General features: G+C 40.5%; 1 protein-coding gene across 4 annotated transcripts in view; it reads right to left on the bottom strand.

Annotated features, from left to right (window-relative positions):
* Positions 1-19,432, bottom strand: part of LOC145313779 (uncharacterized) — a 136,370-nt gene that overhangs the window by 35,351 nt on the left and 81,587 nt on the right. For all 4 annotated transcript variants that reach the window (XM_080153384.1, XM_080153383.1, XM_080153386.1 and 1 more), the window contains exons 10-11: positions 17,582-17,655; positions 435-531 (exon numbers count right to left, since the gene is read on the bottom strand). In XM_080153384.1, coding sequence (XP_080009510.1) covers positions 435-531; positions 17,582-17,655 — 171 coding nt within the window. The remainder of the gene's footprint in view (positions 1-434; positions 532-17,581; positions 17,656-19,432) is intronic.

Consider the following 19,432-nt stretch of genomic DNA (forward strand, 5'->3'; position numbering starts at 1 on the left):
AAACATTAATTTATCGGCCATTGTCTCATTCCTTAAGATCCTTGAAAATTCCTAATATTGCAATTTATATTGATCTTTAAAATTCTTAAATTCTACCACAATTGTTGGTCAGCCCTATGCCTCTAAGTATAACAGAGTGGGGTCGGGCTCCCCTTTATTCATTCCAACACCTCTAGACCTTATTTCTATCTTTTATTGTATACCTACATCATCAATTTAAGTTTCTTTATAGTTTTATTTTCATTGGGTCGGGTGCATTTATAGAAATGTGTTTAAATCACTTTATCTTTCTTTAAAGACAGTCCATAAAAAAACATTTATGTGTTCTTCCTTTCAAACATTTTAAAAGTTCTTTTAATTGAGAAGAATCTATTCTGGAACATTATTAGTTTTAAAGGCTGTTAAAAAAACCAATGTGTTTAATAGTAACTTACCAGTAAGCAAGGATTGTGAACATATCTAATTGATCCAAGGCATCTACACGGAGATATCAAATGGTTGGAGGGCTCTATACTTGGTAACTGGCAGATCCTAGTATAGATAGATAATTAGGTAGCTAGTAAGATAGATAGAAAGATAGATATCAGATGGTTGGAGGGCTCTATACTTATTAACTTTCAGATCCTAGGATAGATAGATAATTAGGTAGCTAGTAAGATAGAAAGATAGATATCAAATGGTTGGAGGGCTCTATACTTATTAACTTTCAGATCCTAGGATAGATAGATAATTAGGTAGCTAGTACGATAGAAAGATAGATATCTGTAACGGATCGGACGTAATAGATAGCTTTTTAAAAACTATTAAAGCCCGCCTCGAGCGGTGTGGCGGCACTTCACGTTAGAATGGTAACGTTGTGGCTGAAGCGATTCAAGAGCGAAGCAACTCGTTCCCTTCGTTTGTACGTCTCCGCTAAGTTAAATAACGAATACTACACGCAAGTACCCACAGGGGATTTTATATGTTTCTGGATAATTAATTGCAGCTAGGATTAGCTGCCCACAAATTGGAGTTGATACTCTACTAACAACTGTTTGTGCGGAACTGATGTATTTTCAATAGACAAGTATAGTTTACACAAAATTAATGAATACATATTATATCAATATACATATAGGAAAATTACAGAGAGTATTGAAGTATTGAGGGGGCGTTTCTGATCATACAGGGATGGCAAGGGATACACGTAGGTCTGCGTAGGATATATCAGCAGGCCGGAGTGTATGTTGAGTTTCCCGTTTAGTCACGTTCAGTTGTGCAGGGGAAATCTCCGTGATGCATTGAGGATGCCAAATCCCTGGATAACTGGAGCTCTCTTCTACAAAAGTACATAAGTTAAATATCGCCTAAAACCTACACGCGTAGATGATAGAAAGGTCAAATATACATATAAATGCGGAGCATTATATGTATATTGATTTCTTGGAAAAATATGGCCTCATATGAGATATCACAAGATTTTAACAGAATATAATAAGTACAAATGTTTCATAATTAAAACTCGGGATCCGTCATTTGTGGGCTTAAAAATTCAAATAAAAGAAAAATCAATAGAGAAAATTTAACGCTTTAAAATGGTACTAATTTCATAAAAATCTGTCCACTCGTTTAGGATCACGAAAATGCCATTCTGCTTATTTTACAAGTATCTCAAGTAAGACCCACTACATTTTCTCCCCTTTTTATCTGGCGACAGACGTGCCAGATAACATAACGCTCAAATTGGCAAAGACAATAGACTGGTCGGCCAATATTACCTATTGCGATGTCATGGTATTAAGGTTGATAGCCTGGATGTTTTAGTCGCAGTGTTGTATGATGGCAAGGATGCGGGATCTAACATGATGGGCTGTATCTCTGTCATCTGGATCTTCGGGGTTGATGTCGTTGGTAATAGCGACGTTGTCTCTGCTGTTGTCGTAGGTTCTCGCCTCTCAGTTCTGGTATCGGCCTTCTTCTTTCTCATAAGCTTCTGGTAGGAATGCTTGTTATAAAGATAAAGGTGGGCAATTAAGGCGATGGCGGCTCCAGGTCCTACACGTAGAAATGTGAGGATAATGCATATCAGATCAGTTATAAATTTTAGCCCTAGGATGACCAGGCATGCGAATGCCATTAGGTCGCCATATTCGTGGAGCCAGCTCTTGACGCTGCTCCACAAATCAAGTTTGCGTTCCATGTCCGGCACTAGATTCTCAAGGGTGTACAGGGGTAGGTTGTTGGTAGAAAGTTGGTTACAGTTTCCATCTCCAATGCATAATCCGTAGGTGATCTCCTTCAGGCTTGCCTCGGTGTAGGAGGGGAAGGTGAGGGTGTGTAACCATTCAGCTCTCTCTCTTTCCGTGTAGATTCCTCCATGGCTGAAATCCGTCCAGTTAACTAGAGGGGTGTCGATGGTCATTTCCATGGGGGCCTGAGTCTTGATGATGGCGGGAGTCAGCTGAATCCAGCCTTCTTTAGACTTGACAGTTAGGGGGAAAGTTGCTGAACACGTTACCCTTGTAGAATGCAACTTATAATGTTTAGTTGCAGCATCTGCATAACCATCAGGATCCAAAGGTATATCTTGATAGCAATTGATGTCGTCCTTGATCTTCTGAGTCCTCTTGGTGCACTGGAAGGTCATCAACAGGTCTCCCTTCAAGAGTCCGTAAGTCTGCTCATGCAGCAGCACTGGTTGGTCTGACTTTCCATGGTAATGGGTTTCGCATATGGTCTTCCGCAGTGTTACATCTAGTTGGCTGAAGGTCTGGCGCATACTGTAGGCTAAATAATTTAAATGTACTGCAGCTTGAAGGTTTACATCTATTTGTCCGGGGTCGATGGTGGCGAGTCTGCTGAGTTCGCTGGTCTTGCCCAGGTAGATGCCGTCGTGGTCCGTGGTGATGACGTTAAAGGGGCAATGCATTAATTTCATTGCGCCTGTAGTGTTGAGTAAAACTTGCTGCTGGTGGTCCACTAGGTAGGTGTCCATGGTGGTGAGGGGGTTGATGGTGTTGACCATCTGTAGGGTGCAGGAACTGTCGTTGATATTCCAGACGAATGTCGCAGCGCCAGTGATGCACTCCCCTTTATGATATGGACATGGTAGAGATAGATGATCAGTTTCACTCTCTACCTTGTTGTTGCTAACCAGAAAAGTCTCCTCTTTAAGTAGAATCTGGTACTCAGCTAACTTCAGGGTGTTGTAGTGGATGGTGTCGCCCATGCGGATGGTCTGCCCAATGCAGGTGATCTTGTCGTCTTCCATCTTCAGGGATCCGGCCAGGGTTGCCGAAACGTAGGTTGGGCGGTTAAGTTTCACTTTGATAGGGTCACCATAGCCAGAAATTTGAAATTACTGCAGAGTAATTTCTTCGTGCCTCATAGTTTGGGGTACCTGTTGTAACTTGAGGTGGCCCCAAACTCCGCACTTGAAATGGTACAAGGATACCCTCACTTCGCAGGAGTATCCGTGTACCTTCGTCAGGGTTGGCCTCTGTAGAATTGTGTAGCGCTCCTTCACTGGAACTTCTTGTGTAGGTTCCTCTGCTCTGCATATTGTTTCCTTGTTGAATTTCTTGATGGTGGAAGGGTTTGTGCAATCTACTATGTCTAATGAATATGCCTCACTGGTTGGTGCTACCGAAGCCGTTAGCACCGCGATCAGTGGTAGGAAGATTATCGACATGATAAAATTCCACCTCGCGAGTCTCTAGGATCACCGCTTGACACACTCGTTGATTCTTGTTGAACTCCACTGCTTCGGTACTCAAGTTCCAGAAGACTGCTTGTATCTCGCCGGTGTAGTTGCTGTCCACTAATCCTGCCAGTAAAATTACTCCCTCCCGTTCTATGCTTGAACGGCCAAAGAGTTTAAGAAAATATCCGGGGGGTACACGGGTGTGTAGCTTGAGAGGGACGCAAGTCTGTTGCCCAGGGGGAAGGATTGTGTGGGCGGGGCAGTATATGTCATGGCCCGCACTCTCTTTCGTACCCTTGTACGGCAGCTTTGCTCCGCGTTTGACGGGGATCCTGATTGTCCGCGCAAGTGTAGCCACTGCAGGCGGGTCCATATCCTCGTCCGAGCTGTCTAACACCTCTTTGCTCTCCTCCACTTGCTGTTGCCAAAGTGTCCCACTCCTCTGCTTCTTTCCTCCGGATTTAACCCTCTCCCCTTTTTCGGGTGAGTCCGTGGACGGCTCTTCATTGTCGCTCAGAGCGCGCTTCTCTACCTGGGGTGCGGAAGGGTATGTGTACGTAGCTCGCTCGCGCTCTCTATCTCGGCGCGGTGTCTGCGGGGGCGAGCTTCTTCTCGGGCTTCTCTCTCTATCGGGGGTTCGCTTGGCATCTCTCCGTTGAGTGCCCGAACCGGACGGTTCGCAAGATTGATCTCTCTCCCTCCCTCTCTTCTCACTCTGCTCTCTGCGCGGTGTGCGCTGCATCGTTGGTGATCTAGGCGGTGGTGTATCCGGTAGGGGAAGGTTGAGGGGGTCAATGTTGGGCGGTGGTGGTGGTGCTCCTCCCGGTCTAATGGGGGGTCCTCCCTCATCATCGCTGTCATCCCCATTTGAGAAATCAACTCTTGGATTAGGCGGCTTCGCCTGCCTTTCTGGATTCAAGGGAATTTGCTCCCCTGCCTCATCTCCGTCTTCTTCAAATGGTTCTGGGGGAGAAGTTGGGTCTCCATCTGTCATTGCTGGGGGGTAATATGGTTTTAACCGACCAACATGCACAACCAAGTCCTCCTTTTCTCCCGCTGGTATTGTCTGAATCTTGTATAAAACGTCGGCACACTTCTCGGTAATTAAGTATGGTCCACTCCAATGTTTGGTCATCTTCTTCTTTGCTTTACCATGGTTGGGTGCCAAATAGAAAACTTTATCGCCTACTCGAAATTCGCGATTTCCGTGATACTGCAAAGCATTTCTTCGAATGGTGCTTGCTTGACTCTTCGCCATGGCTTCATACATGGTCGTGTATCTGTCCAATAAATTTCTCACGGCTGTGGGAATATCCTTGTCATCGTCAGGGTTTGGTAACCGCAAAATTAAATCCGCGGGTAGAGTAGCCTCTCTACCCTGGAAGGCAAGAAAGGGGGTCACGCCGGTGCTGCTGTGGATCCTCGTGTTGTACGCCAGGACAACTCCAGGTAAATACTCTGGCCATAGAGTCTCCCGTCCTTGGATCACGGTTCTCAGCGTCTCTTCCATGGTCCGGTGCCACCTCTCTATAAGGTTGCTCTGGGGGTTCGCCACGGGGCCTAGCTCGTGCTTAACACCGAGCTTCTGCAAGAGTTTCTTCATGATGGTGTTGCAGAACTCTTTTCCCTGATCACTGTGGAATGCCTGCGGGCATCCAAAGGTACAAATGAACTTGTCCATAATTGTCGTGGCGACCTCGTCGGCGGTCTTCTGTTTCAAGGGGTACGCCTGAACGAAGCGCGACCATCCGTCCTGTAGCGTCAGGATAAAATTGTATCCTTCTGGGGTTGTGTCGAACTTGCCTACCACATCCATATAAATTGTCTGGAGCGGGTACCCGTTTTGGATGGGTACGTGCGCTCCTATCTTGATGTTGGCCTTGATGTTCTTCTGAACGCAGTCATGACAGACGGCGATCCTCAGGCGGATGTCTGCTTGATGTCCCACATAATAGAAATTTCTCAAAAACTTTGATATGGTGGAGTGCATGCCAAAATGCGCTCCTGTGGTAGTTCTGTGGCAGTGAGTGAACACCTCTTCTCTCAGGGACAAAGGGACCATGATTCTGCGTCGCTTCCCTGTGAAGGTGTTGATCTCCTGCTCAATAACTCCATCTTCTGCAATGCGCAGAGTGTCAAAAATCTCAGCCAGCCGGTGCACGTCCCTACTCTCTCCACGCAGGGTTGCCTTGTCTGGTGCACGCCGGTCAACGCCAATCCATCTGCGAACCTTTTCTAAAATAGGGTCGTCTAATTGATGTCGGTACACTCGGTCTCGATACCGTTCTCTGCGGTCAGGAAGCTCGTCGGCAGGATCATCTACAGCTCCGACGTACTCTTCCTGCTCAGCCTCTTCCTCGGCTGTGGGGTCTGGCATGTCAGCATCGGTACGCCGGCTTAACGCGTCGGCGTTGGTATTGAGTCTCCCCGGCCGATGAACCACACGGAATTCGTAACCAGCCAGCTCCTCAGTCCACCTGGCCATCATGCCAGTGTTCTTCTTCAGTGACTTCAACTGCTTGAGGGCGCTGTTATCCGTATTAATTTGGAACGGCTTGAAGCTCAGGATTGTCCGAAACTTTCTGATGCCATAGATAACTGCGGAGGCTTCTCCTTTCCATGAGGGATATCTCTGCTCCGCGCCAGTCGTCTTACGTCCCATGGCGGCGATCAACCTTTCGGCGCCATTCTGGACCTGACTCAGGATCGCACTGATTGCTCTTCCGGAGTAGTCGGTGGTCAGTTGAAATGGGGTATCCGCTTCAAAATCAGGCACAGCGCGGATGGGGGCATTCTGGAACTTGTCCTTCAACTGCTGGAACTGCTCATCCATCCCTGGGGTCCACTCTAGCTTGGTGGCTTTCTTCTGTGCATTCATCTCACACGTCAAGTCGGCGTACTCCGGTATGAAGGTCCGGTAGTACCCGTAAAAACCAAGGACACTATTCAACTCGGCGACGGTTGAGGGCGGCGGCCAGTTCTTGATACGCTCCACATACTCTGGCACCATACCGATACCCTCGTGACTCAGCATGTGGCCAAGATACTGGATCTTCTTCTGGAACAGCTTGCTCTTCTTTGCCTTCAGCTTGATTCCAGCCTTGCGGTGGGCCTCAAAAACCTGTCGCATCTGTGGTACATGATCCGCAACTCTCAGGTTGTATGATATTACATCATCGAGGTAGCATTGCGCTACCTCGCTCCCCAGCGGGTTCATTGCGGTGCTGATGAATCTGCTGTATACCGCTGGTGCTGTGCTGATGCCGAAGGGCATGCGGCGGAATTGCCACAAACCCGTTGGCGTGGCAAAAGCCGTCAGCTCCCTGGATGCTGGATCGATGGAGATGTTGAAGTAGGCGGCTGTGGCATCTAACGTTGAATATACACGATGTCCTCCTGCGCGGTCCAATAGAGTCTGTATCCTCGGCAGCGGGTAACTGTCTTGCTCTAAGCAACTGTTTAACCTGCGGAAGTCCACTGCCCATCTGATCTTTCCATCCTTCTTGCGCACGGGAACAAGGGGGCTCGCCCATGGCGATGAACTCGGCTCGATCACTCCTTGGTTGAGCCAGTCGGCCATCTGTGCCTCCAGATCCTTCAACATCTTAGGGTTCAATTCCCTGTATCTCTGCCTGATGGGCTCCGTCCCTGGCTTGAGCTTCAACTTCATTGTTACCAGGTCTGTGTGCCCAGGGGCCTCTCGACTGAATATGTCTCGGTATTCGTAAATGAGCTCCTTGACTTGCTTCTTGACATCGGGGTGCTCGTTCAGTAGCTCGTTGTCCTCCATCTCCAGGTCCTCCCAAACTTCCTTGAACGTGGGGTTCTCCATCTGCTCCTTCATCATGGGCTTGGTGGCGTCGCTCGTCTTGTTCTCGGACATGGACTGAATAACTTCATGGGGCTCTCTCAACACCAAGCTTTCAGTGTTGATCACCATACTGCTGTCCTCACAAATCTCGGCAGTGAACACACACCCGGCCGATGCAATGCACGGCGCCTCCTGCAAGTTGACGACAGGGATGCGGACTATCCCATTTTGCTGGGCTCTGTATACTCCTTCCAACACACGCACTGGACTATCATCTAAAACGGTCTCTTCTACCATGACAATCGCTTGCGGTCGGAGTTCTCGGCTAGGAAGAAAATTAACGACAGACACTGACTCTGGCGCGAGAATCCTAGTCGCTTGGACGGACAAACGGACAGGACGCGGCCGCTTACCTACTGCGACGGTTTTCAAACGAACTGCCGGCCCTTGGGAATTACGAAGCGGTCCCTTGACATTACGTGTCCAAACGTTTTTGCGCTCAAAATCTGCTTTTGCTTTGTGCTTGAAAGAAAGTTGCGCAACATATGATTCGACGGAATCCGGTTTAAGTGCTAAAAACTCACGTGAATGGTGCACATTACCATTCGCAAAATTATCTTCTGCTTTACATAAATCTTTAAAAGTGGGCGTACAAACATTTAAGGCACTACTATAGCTACTTATTTCTGCATTCAACTCCTCGAAGGCTCGTAATGAAACACTTATCTGAGGATTGGGGGGCGAGTGCTCCCCCGGCGGTTTTCCAGACCGCTCTTCGTCTTCTGAGGTACTTGGAACCTCGTAGTCGATGGACTGCACAAGCGGAACTCTCGTCTGCTTCACGACCAACGCCGCCTGCACCGGTGATGAGTAATCTAGAACTCCACGAATCTCCTCGACCCACTTGCACCCAAGATTGATGGGGGTGCGAAGCTCAGGTATAACCAAGGCCTCTCGAATGTAGCTAGGACAGTCATCTCCCAAGATGACGCTGATGTTGTACACACGGCCGATGACGTCCATATCGCCGCCATTCGCCGCTGTTCCCACTGATAACTCGCAAGGAACGATCGGCAACTGTAGTTTCCGGGCTAACTCCTCATTTACGGCGACTCCTTCGTGCAACTTGTTACCGGTATCGATGAGACCATAGGTCCGCACAGTCGGTCCATTTGCACGCAGGCTGATCTTAACCATGGCCCGGGCGCCTCTCCGTCCTTGCATCTGATTGAGGGTGGTAGGGTCTACAGCTGCTGAGGGACTCCGACCTACCGACGGGAGCCCTCTCTCACATTTTTTGAAGTCTTGCTTCTGTGGCCAACTGCTTCCAGACAGTTGACATCTCCATAGAACTGCGCCTGGTCGTCGTCTCCTACGCCACTGTCGGCGTCTCCAGGTTCGTTGGTACGCATCTCTCGCACGGCGTGCCGGCCACGATCTTGATATTGTCGGCCGCGTCCGCCGCTGTTGGCGTTCTTCTCCTGGTTCCTCTTGCGCACGTTCGCCAGCTTGTCCTCAGGAATAGTACACGTCTTCTGCCAATGGCCAGGCGTGCCACACCTCCGACAGTTGCCTTTCGGTTTGTCTTTGGTGGCACCGCCCGTACCCTTACTCGCTTGCTGTTTCTTCTTAGGGCAATTACGCGAATAATGGCCTGTCTGGTTACAATTGTAGCACTTGACGCTACTGGTTCCATCTCCGACAGCGTTGACCTCCATATCCTCGGTGCCGTCGTTGCGATAGATGACACGGTTGGACGTGGCGAGGCCATCCATGGAGGTATCCTCAGCATCTCCATGGTGAATAAGTTGGCGCTGTGTGGCAATCTCGTTCATAATAACATTCCGTAGGACACCCATGCTGGTAATACTAGGTAGCTGACAGAAAACTCTTTTTCGTACCTCTCGATGGCGTAAACCAAGGGTTACCTCTTTCCGGAATTGGCCTGGATCACGGTTGTCTGGGGAGTAGGCCTTCAACCACATCTGCTCTTTCTTGGCAAGGTACGTCTGCGGAATCTCGTTCTTGCCCTGTGACAACTGCTTATACGCGTCCTTGTTGATGTCTGAATCTGATGGTGCTAGGAATATGGCATCCAGCCTATCCATTACCTGCTCAAGGGTGAGCGCATCTTGGTTGTCGGCGACTTCTCGGGCCATCTGGAACGCTTCTCCGTCGAGACTCATGATGTATTGGCCTTTCCTGCCCTCTTGATCCGATGGGTGATGACGGGCAATTCTAAACGCATTGGCCATCTTTGTCTTGTGGCCGTCCCAATCTTCTCCGGCTCGGTTGCAAAACCGGGGAAAATTCTGCTTGTTAAGCTTCCGGCGCTGGTTCTCCAACCAGGTGTTGCCTAGCGCAATGAGCTGAGCGTTCTCATTCGGCGCTCCTTCTGCCTGTGCCTCTTGAATGGCACGCTGCAAGTTTAACTGTTCTAGATCGGCAGCCTGCTGAGCTTGCGCCATCTTCGAAACTTAACGAAATTTCTTCAAAATTTAAAGGAAACTTTACCAAGTTGATGTCCCAGACGTCAGAATGGTCCCACACTGGTCTCCAAACACAGGGGTCTTCGTCCTTTCTGATCTCAGTTCTCATAAAACTCGTCTGGATGTATACAATCGTCCGAAATTACCGTAGTTCCTCGGGGTAATTTCCACGTAAATCTCCTGTTGAGCACTGCGGTTTATCCAAGCACAGCTGACACCAGTTTGACTGTAACGGATCGGACGTAATAGATAGCTTTTTAAAAACTATTAAAGCCCGCCTCGAGCGGTGTGGCGGCACTTCACGTTAGAATGGTAACGTTGTGGCTGAAGCGATTCAAGAGCGAAGCAACTCGTTCCCTTCGTTTGTACGTCTCCGCTAAGTTAAATAACGAATACTACACGCAAGTACCCACAGGGGATTTTATATGTTTCTGGATAATTAATTGCAGCTAGGATTAGCTGCCCACAAATTGGAGTTGATACTCTACTAACAACTGTTTGTGCGGAACTGATGTATTTTCAATAGACAAGTATAGTTTACACAAAATTAATGAATACATATTATATCAATATACATATAGGAAAATTACAGAGAGTATTGAAGTATTGAGGGGGCGTTTCTGATCATACAGGGATGGCAAGGGATACACGTAGGTCTGCGTAGGATATATCAGCAGGCCGGAGTGTATGTTGAGTTTCCCGTTTAGTCACGTTCAGTTGTGCAGGGGAAATCTCCGTGATGCATTGAGGATGCCAAATCCCTGGATAACTGGAGCTCTCTTCTACAAAAGTACATAAGTTAAATATCGCCTAAAACCTACACGCGTAGATGATAGAAAGGTCAAATATACATATAAATGCGGAGCATTATATGTATATTGATTTCTTGGAAAAATATGGCCTCATATGAGATATCACAAGATTTTAACAGAATATAATAAGTACAAATGTTTCATAATTAAAACTCGGGATCCGTCATTTGTGGGCTTAAAAATTCAAATAAAAGAAAAATCAATAGAGAAAATTTAACGCTTTAAAATGGTACTAATTTCATAAAAATCTGTCCACTCGTTTAGGATCACGAAAATGCCATTCTGCTTATTTTACAAGTATCTCAAGTAAGACCCACTACAATATCAAATGGTTGGAGGGCTCTATACTTGGTAACTGGCAGATCCTAGGATAGATAGATATTTAGGTAGCTAGAAGGATTGATAGAAAGATAGATATCAGATACACGGAGATATCAAATGGTTGGAGGGTTCTATACTTGGTAACTGGCAGATCCTAGGATAGATAGATAATTAGGTAGCTAGTAAGATGGATAGAAAGATAGATATCAAATGGTTGGAGGGTTCTATACTTGGTAACTGGCAGATCCTAGGATAGATAGATATTTAGGTAGTTAGTAAGATAGATAGGAAGCTAGATATCAGATGGTATAACTGACTGATCCTAGGTAGAGAATTAGATAGACATATAAGTGAATATCTGTTGGTTTAAGTCCCCATTAACAGACATTGCTCGAATAGATAGATAATTAAAAATCTGAAGAGTCTGATTGATAGGTAGATAATTGAATAGCTTGCTAGATAGGTAAATATTTGATGGTTGGGAGGCCTTATAACTCAAAGATTATGGATAGATAACTAGAAATAGATATCTATAATACAAAGTAGAACGATGTCTGTCCGTCTGTCTGTCCGTCTGTCCGTCTGTCTGTCCGTCTGAAGCTTAAGATCTCAGTAACTACTGAACCGATTGGGCTCTACTCTTCAGGGAATATACCTACTGGTCCTGTGATGGTTTTAAGCTATTTTGTTAGGGGGTGGGACACCCCCAACCCCCCCAAAAAAATGAAAATACCCCCCCCCAAAAAAAAATTCTTTTTTTACTTTTTCTTTTTAAATCTAAAATACGAAAAATTAAGTTGATCAAACCTCTTGGGGCAAAGCCCCTAGAGGCTAGGGGCGAAGCCGCTAGTAGATAAATAATTAAATAGCAAGAATCAGATAGCTACATTTCAGATTATAATAAAGGTTATTGTATAGGTAGCTTAAAAACTTAGATAATAACAAATAATGGTTGAAAAGGCATTGAAAGTCTGGACACTTAATTTGAATATCCTTTAAAAGTAAATTATTTAAAGATACACAAGTAGATGAAAAATAGCTAATAAAAAGGGTTATAAATTTTATAAATATATAAAATAAATAGTATGATAAGAAGCTAAACAAGCAAACATATATATTGATAATTTATGTAAAAATGTAACTAATTTAAGGCAAAATAAAAGAACAGGAAAATATTATTAGAAATACACTTTAAATAAGTAAATATTATTGTGAGAAAATAATATTTACAATTTTATTTGTTACATAACTGTACACATAATGTATGTAGTGGAACCAAATAAAAATTTGGCAAACATTTTTATTAAAGAATGCAGAGAATATAATTCACTTTCAAGGCTCCAAGTAAATTCAATGGTGTGCACAGGAGGTGGATTATTGATGGCAATAATCCCCTATTCCTCTCTTAGATTTTTTCACGGTTTTTAACACCTTTAGTTATCCTATCATATGAATTAGTATTGTTTTTGTTTTTGTTTTCAGCTTAAGATCTGCTTAAGGTTCTGTTAGGTTTAAAGCTATTTTATTTACAGATTAAAGTCTAGAGACGATTTTAAGCTATTTTCTAGCCCTCTTCGATTACAGAGTCCTTAGTAGCAAGGTGCGTTGCCAATATTATAAATTTAAAAGAATTATACCACCTTAAATCTTTTTATCAAATGGTTTATAATTTACCACCCCAACAAAATGCTGAGCACGCCCCTGAAAAACCCAGCAGGATTGCATGTTAATGGGCTCATTTAACCAGGTTTAGTACACCACATTTAGTTTTAGTACGCAAATGTGTTTTTATTCTCTTCCTTTTAAATGAGAATTAGAAAGAATGTGTTAGTTGTTTTATAGCTACTACTTTTATACATAACATTCTATAAGGATAAACATTTTTAATAAAAAGGGGAAAAATTACATATTATTTTAATATAAGATTTATAAAAATTAAATTAATTATATTGATAAACAAAATGCTTGATTTTTTTGGAATGTTGCATTTTTTAGCTAAAACTATTAAAAATGTCAAATACCTTGAACATTAATAAAAATTAAAAATAGGTTCTGAGATTTTCTAAAATTAATTTATCTATTGTATGTACTGTCACTAAGCCAAAAGCCTGGCAAAATCATCTATTACAATGCACTATAATATATACACACAGACACACAAAAATACAACACACACAAACACATATAATTGCAGTTTTGAATAATAAAGCTACTAAAATAAAGCAACATCTATAAAATAAATAATAGTTTTATTAGTAGATCATAATGTGATTTTTGGTGATTATTTATAGCTTGATAAAATTTTCAAAGGGGTAGTTTCACGAAAGGCATTTGAACTTAATTTAGTGATCCGTATATTTTTTTCCTGGTTAATTGGTTAAACTACATTTATATGGCATATATTTGAAAAAATTTAAATTTTCTACCACGGTGTTTTGATATATCAATACTTGAAAATTGTCTTTTTGTGATAAATGCAATTTAAAAAGACGATTTTCAAGTCTTGATAGTTTAAAAACTACGTGGTAGAAAATTAAAATTCTTTCAAATATATGTCATATAAATGTAGTTTAACCAATTAACCAGGAAAAAATATGCGGATCACTAAATTAAGTTCAAATGCCTTTCGTGAAACTACCCCTTTGAAGAAAATATGTTAAATTCTAATTCTAATACCTCTTTTCAGCCTAAGTACCCATTTATATACACAACCAATTAAATATCTCATCTGGGGAAATAAACTGGTAGAAATTTTAAATTTAACTGCTGTACTTACACAGTAAATTTAATATATAGATAAAATGTATTAGTATAGAGTCCTGTTTTCTATGCATAATTTTGAAAATCTATGAATTTGACATGTTTTTTTATTCTTTCAAATAGACGATTTAAATATAATAATCTTGTAATATATGCAATAATCAAAAATATGTTTCAGAGTTTTTACATATTTGTATATTTAGTAAAAGTTCTTTTGATCATTTATAGACTAAGCTAAATCTAAAGGAACAATTGAAGGATCTCTAACAAAACTAGGTAATTGGAACAGTCCATTTCACTAAAGTTGGGAGAAATTGTGCTCTATTATACATAGCATATTTCTAACAGTGTTAAAGTTTAGGATATTGTGTATACTGCATGAGTAAAGTATCTATTCATTATCATGATAATAAAGTATAATATTTCTAAAATATTTAGCTGCAAACTAAACAAACAAGCCAAGTTAGGATAAAACTTGACAAACATTGTTCTTGATTAATAAAGTTGGAGCTCATTTTAAAGGATGATATTCACCAAATTTAATTTACAATCTTCAAGGTTCTTCATACAAGGTTGTCTTTTCAAATAAGTTTTGTGGAAAACTTTCCAAACACAACACACATACAAATAAAAGAATTAAACTTTCAATAAATTTATTTTGATTTTGCTGAGACTAAAAGATATGTATTTTTGTTAATAATGCCATGAAAAAACTCAAAAACATGATTTTTAGTAAAAAAAAGTTCAAAGAGTATTATTACTTTATTAGTAGTTCATATCACAATTAGTGAATTGGGAAAGTATATTAGCTTTTTTTACAGCATGCAAGAAGTCTATAATTATCTATTTTCTTTATGTAAATAACTTGTACATGTATTATAGTAAAGGAAAAACTGAATGATAATTGGGTTACATAATCCAATATTGGAAAAGACAAATAAGTCAGTAAAATATGATAAAAAGACTGACTATATATAAATAAAACCTTTTATACCATTTATTCAAATCATATTCTTTTTCTTATGTTTTAAGAAATGTAATAACTATAAATAGAGTTGGTTTTTGATAAAATATTAAAATTTTTATGAGACGAAGGAATAAAAAAGTTTAGGTAAAGTTTAAGAGATGTATTAAAATTTAAATATAGAATTTTAAGTGCATGAAACACATGTATTGTTCACTTACACACAAACACACAAAAAAGAACCTACACATTCTATGAATATTAAATAAGCTGTAATAGAATACCAACACACATCATAACCAACACAATTTTTAATTTCAACAAGGGTGACCACCTTTAAAATGATTCTAACATTATTCACAAAAAAGTAAATCTAAAACTACATCTATTTATGGTAATATCATTGTTAGTTTGAGTAGGCTTAGTAAAGATGAATAAGTTTAGTTCACCAAAAAATGCCTCATTCTGACTCTTTATTAAAAAAAGATTTTTGATTTGGCATTTATTTAAATCAAAACATGTACCTTTCATCTAATTTGAAAACTCAAAAATACTAAATAATAATGAACATGACAATTTAATTTTTGTAATTTCTCTGTTGGTAATAATCTACAATTTCTTTTATTTTAAAATAAATATAGTTTTCTTAATTTTCTATATAATGTAATAAGATGAACTTATATTCTAAGATCTTTGATGTTATTGAAAAAAATACTTTATGTTACTATGCTTGCAATAAAAAAAGTAAATTGATGAGTAGCTGCTCCTTAAAAATTTGTATAAGAATTTCAAAGAATATGTCATTTTCGTGTAAATATGTACGTGTGTCTGTGTTCCACATAGAATTTAGAATTTATGAGAATTGTTTGATGTATTCCATAGTGTATTTTGTTTAATGTTATAATTCTCTTTCTAAATCATGATGCTGAGGCTAATTAAGGGGATAATTATTCTAAAATAGTTTAGGTTATTAGATCATCAAAAATTATTGCTGCATAAAAGCAAACAAAGTTATTCAAAACTTTAAACTAAATTTTAAAAAATAGTTGTATTTTTTTCCAGGTAAGATCATATTTAATTGAATCCCCTGTTAAAAAGATAAATTGTACAAATATTCTACAAAATTTGTAGAGAATAAACTTGTCTGGTATAGTTCAAAAAGTTTAAATTAGAAAAAATAAAATAGCCCAACAGTACATCATTTATTGTTCCACCTTTATTAAGCAACCTTAATGTTGTAAATATTGATACTGAACAGATATTAAAATTAGCTTATTAATTTCCCTTAAAATCATATATTTTAAAAGCGCATTTATAATTGCTTATCCTTGATTTGATAACCTTGAAGTTGTGTATATAATCCTTGCAGGAAAATTGTGCAGAATTCTAATTCTCTGCAAATATTTGGGGGGGGGGGGGTGGGAGGGGAGTGCTTCTAGGGCTCAAAGTAAAGGAGAAAATATTTAAGGAGAAAGGAATAAGAAAGGATATATAAAAGGGAAGTGAGAATAGATAAGTTAAGCTTTAATTTTACATATATGTTCAGTTTAGTTCACTCTAGTGTAAATCTATATATATAAGCCTTATATATACATTATATGTGTAATCTATCTTGTATTTTTATGTTAAACTTGTACATGAATTTTAAATCGGTGTTATCAGAAGAAAAATCTCAACTCGTTAATTCTAGAAATTACTGACCAAGTTTCTTGTAGCAATGGCTTAACTATCGAAAAATTGATTTTTTAGATAATAATTTGAACTAGCAACAGCTCCATACACTAAGCCTTTTTAACATTAAATATATTTGAATAAAAGATAAAATCATAGTTATGAAATAAAAAAATATGAAAAAAGATAGATTGATAAGTTAATAGATTTAAAAATAGATATAGAATTTGCAGATACATATAAAGAGAGATAGATATATAGATAGATACTCACCTACAAATAGGCATACTCGTAGTAGAACTAGAACTAGATAGATAGATAGATACTCACCTACAAATAGGCATACTCGTAGTAGAACTAGAACTAGATAGATAGATAGATACTCACCTACAAATAGGCATACTCGTAGTAGAACTAGAACTAGATAGATAGATAGATACTCACCTACAAATAGGCATACTCGTAGTAGAACTAGAACTAGATAGATAGATAGATACTCACCTACAAATAGGCATACTCGTAGTAGAACTAGAACTAGATAGATAGATAGATACTCACCTACAAATAGGCATACTCGTAGTAGAACTAGAACTAGATATATAGATAGATACTCACCTACAAATAGGCATACTCGTAGTAGAACTAGAACTAGATATATAGATAGATACTCACCTACAAATAGGCATACTCGTAGTAGAACTAGAACTAGATAGATAGATAGATACTCACCTACAAATAGGCATACTCGTAGTAGAACTAGAACTAGATAGATAGATAGATACTCACCTACAAATAGGCATACTCGTAGTAGAACTAGAACTAGATAGATAGATAGATACTCACCTACAAATAGGCATACTCGTAGTAGAACTAGAACTAGATATATAGATAGATACTCACCTACAAATGGGCATACTCGTAGTAGAACTAGAACTAGATAGATAGATAGATACTCACCTACAAATGGGCATACTCGTAGTAGAACTAGAACTAGATAGATAGATAGACACTCACCTACAAATAGGCATACTCGTAGTAGAACTAGAACTAGATATATAGATAGACACTCACCTACAAATAGGCATACTCGTAGTAGAACTAGAACTGGACATTGTGCTTTTGAAAGATTGCCCGAATTCTTCCTCCTAAAATAAAACACAAATTGATTCCTATAAAAAATATATAAAAATATAAAAAAGTTACAGGATCTCTGTCTGTCTGTCTGTTCGAAGGATCTTCTTCTTCTGTTAGCCCAGTACTCCTGCTCATCCATGTTCATCATCATCTGTTGCCAGATTTAAAAATCTGGCCACTTCCAGTGGTGCTGTCCAGAGGTCTCTGGCGGTCAGGTTGGTCGGGTTAGCAGGACAATTGAAAAGGTGATCTGTAGTGTGTGCGGCTGGGCAAGATGGGCATTGATCTGTGGCATTATTGTCAATTCTTGCCTTGTAACTGTTGAGGAAAGTACTGTAACCAGAACGAAGTTGTGCAAGAGTTGTTCTGGCGGCTCTGGGAAGGTCCTTTTCAGAGTCACTTATTTTTGGTGGGGGAGCATTCAAAACTTTGCTGTGAGCCATGGAGTCAATCATTTCTCTTACAGAGTTAGTATGAATGACTTTGAGCTTCCTCTTATAGTCCTCAGAGGAAATGTTTGGAGCTGAGAGGGCCTTGATAGTGGCTCCAAACCTAGACTCAAGGGTTTGTTTCATTTGGCGTGGGGGTGGGCGGCCATTTAGGTTGACTGGGTTAGGGTGGTCCTGTTTTTGAGTTGAGAGAAGATACTGTTTACTTAGCATTTCGCAGTGGGGTCTGATCTTCATGATTTTGGTTTCATGATGGAGATGATCAATATCAGACATCAGATGGCATCCAGTGGCAATACGAAGTGCTGAGTTTTGAGTAGTCTGAAGTTTCTTCCAATTTGTGTCGCTCAAAGATGGAGTCCAAATTGGTGCACAATAATTCAGATTAGATTGGCCTATGGCTTTGTAGGTGTTGGTTATAATCTCCTTGTCTTTGCCCCAGTCTGTTCCAGCCAATGCTTTTAAGATGTTGTTCTTGGACTGAAGTTTGGTTTTCATATCTGTGGCATGTTGATTGAAGGATAGGAGACCATCAAATGTAACACCTAGAAACTTGGGTTTCTTTACTGTTGGAACCGTTTCACCATTGATTTTTATGTCGAGAGTTTCATTAACTTCGGCAGAAGCAGTAGTAAAGAGTGTAGCCGATGATTTAGATGGAGAAATGAATAAATTTCGTCCTTTAAACCATTCATCTAGGGTGGACAGATAGATGTTGATCTCTTGTACTGCTTTGTCAATGATGGGGCCTGAGTTTAAGATGTTAGAGTCATCAGCATAAGTCACTAATTTAACACTACCTGGTGGAGAAGGCATCCAGGACATGTACAGGTTGAAGAGCACAGGTGATAAAACACCACCCTGTGGTACTCCTTGTTTGACCTTGCTAAACGTAGATTTAGAGTTTCTAAAAACTACAAACGTTTGTCTGCCACGTAAGTAGGCACACAGGAAACGTTTGATATGGTCATTGAGGGTAAGGTTGTTGATATCCTCCAGGAGAATCTGATGGTCGACAGTATCAAACGCCTTGGAAAGGTCGATGGCTACAGAAACAGTACGATGTACGGGTTTCTTCCTGTTGAGTCCAGCGTTAATGTGATTAAGAATGCTCACTGCGAATTTTAAAAGAAAAAAAGTTGACCCTCAAAATTTCACCTTAAAGTGATACTTTTCTAATAGTTTATAGTCCACTGAGTCGTAAGCAGTAAGAATTAAAATCTATTAAGTCCCTTCTAACGAGATATTGGCAACTTTTTGCACACATTTTCGCAAACGGCAATTATTTCCTTTATTTGAAGTTTTTGTTAATAACATTTTCATAAAAGTTTTCAGTAAT

This window comes from Acartia tonsa, chromosome 3 (genome assembly GCF_053477335.1).
Source record: "Acartia tonsa isolate MP-2025a chromosome 3, ASM5347733v1, whole genome shotgun sequence".
Taxonomy (NCBI): Eukaryota; Metazoa; Arthropoda; class Copepoda; order Calanoida; family Acartiidae; genus Acartia; species Acartia tonsa.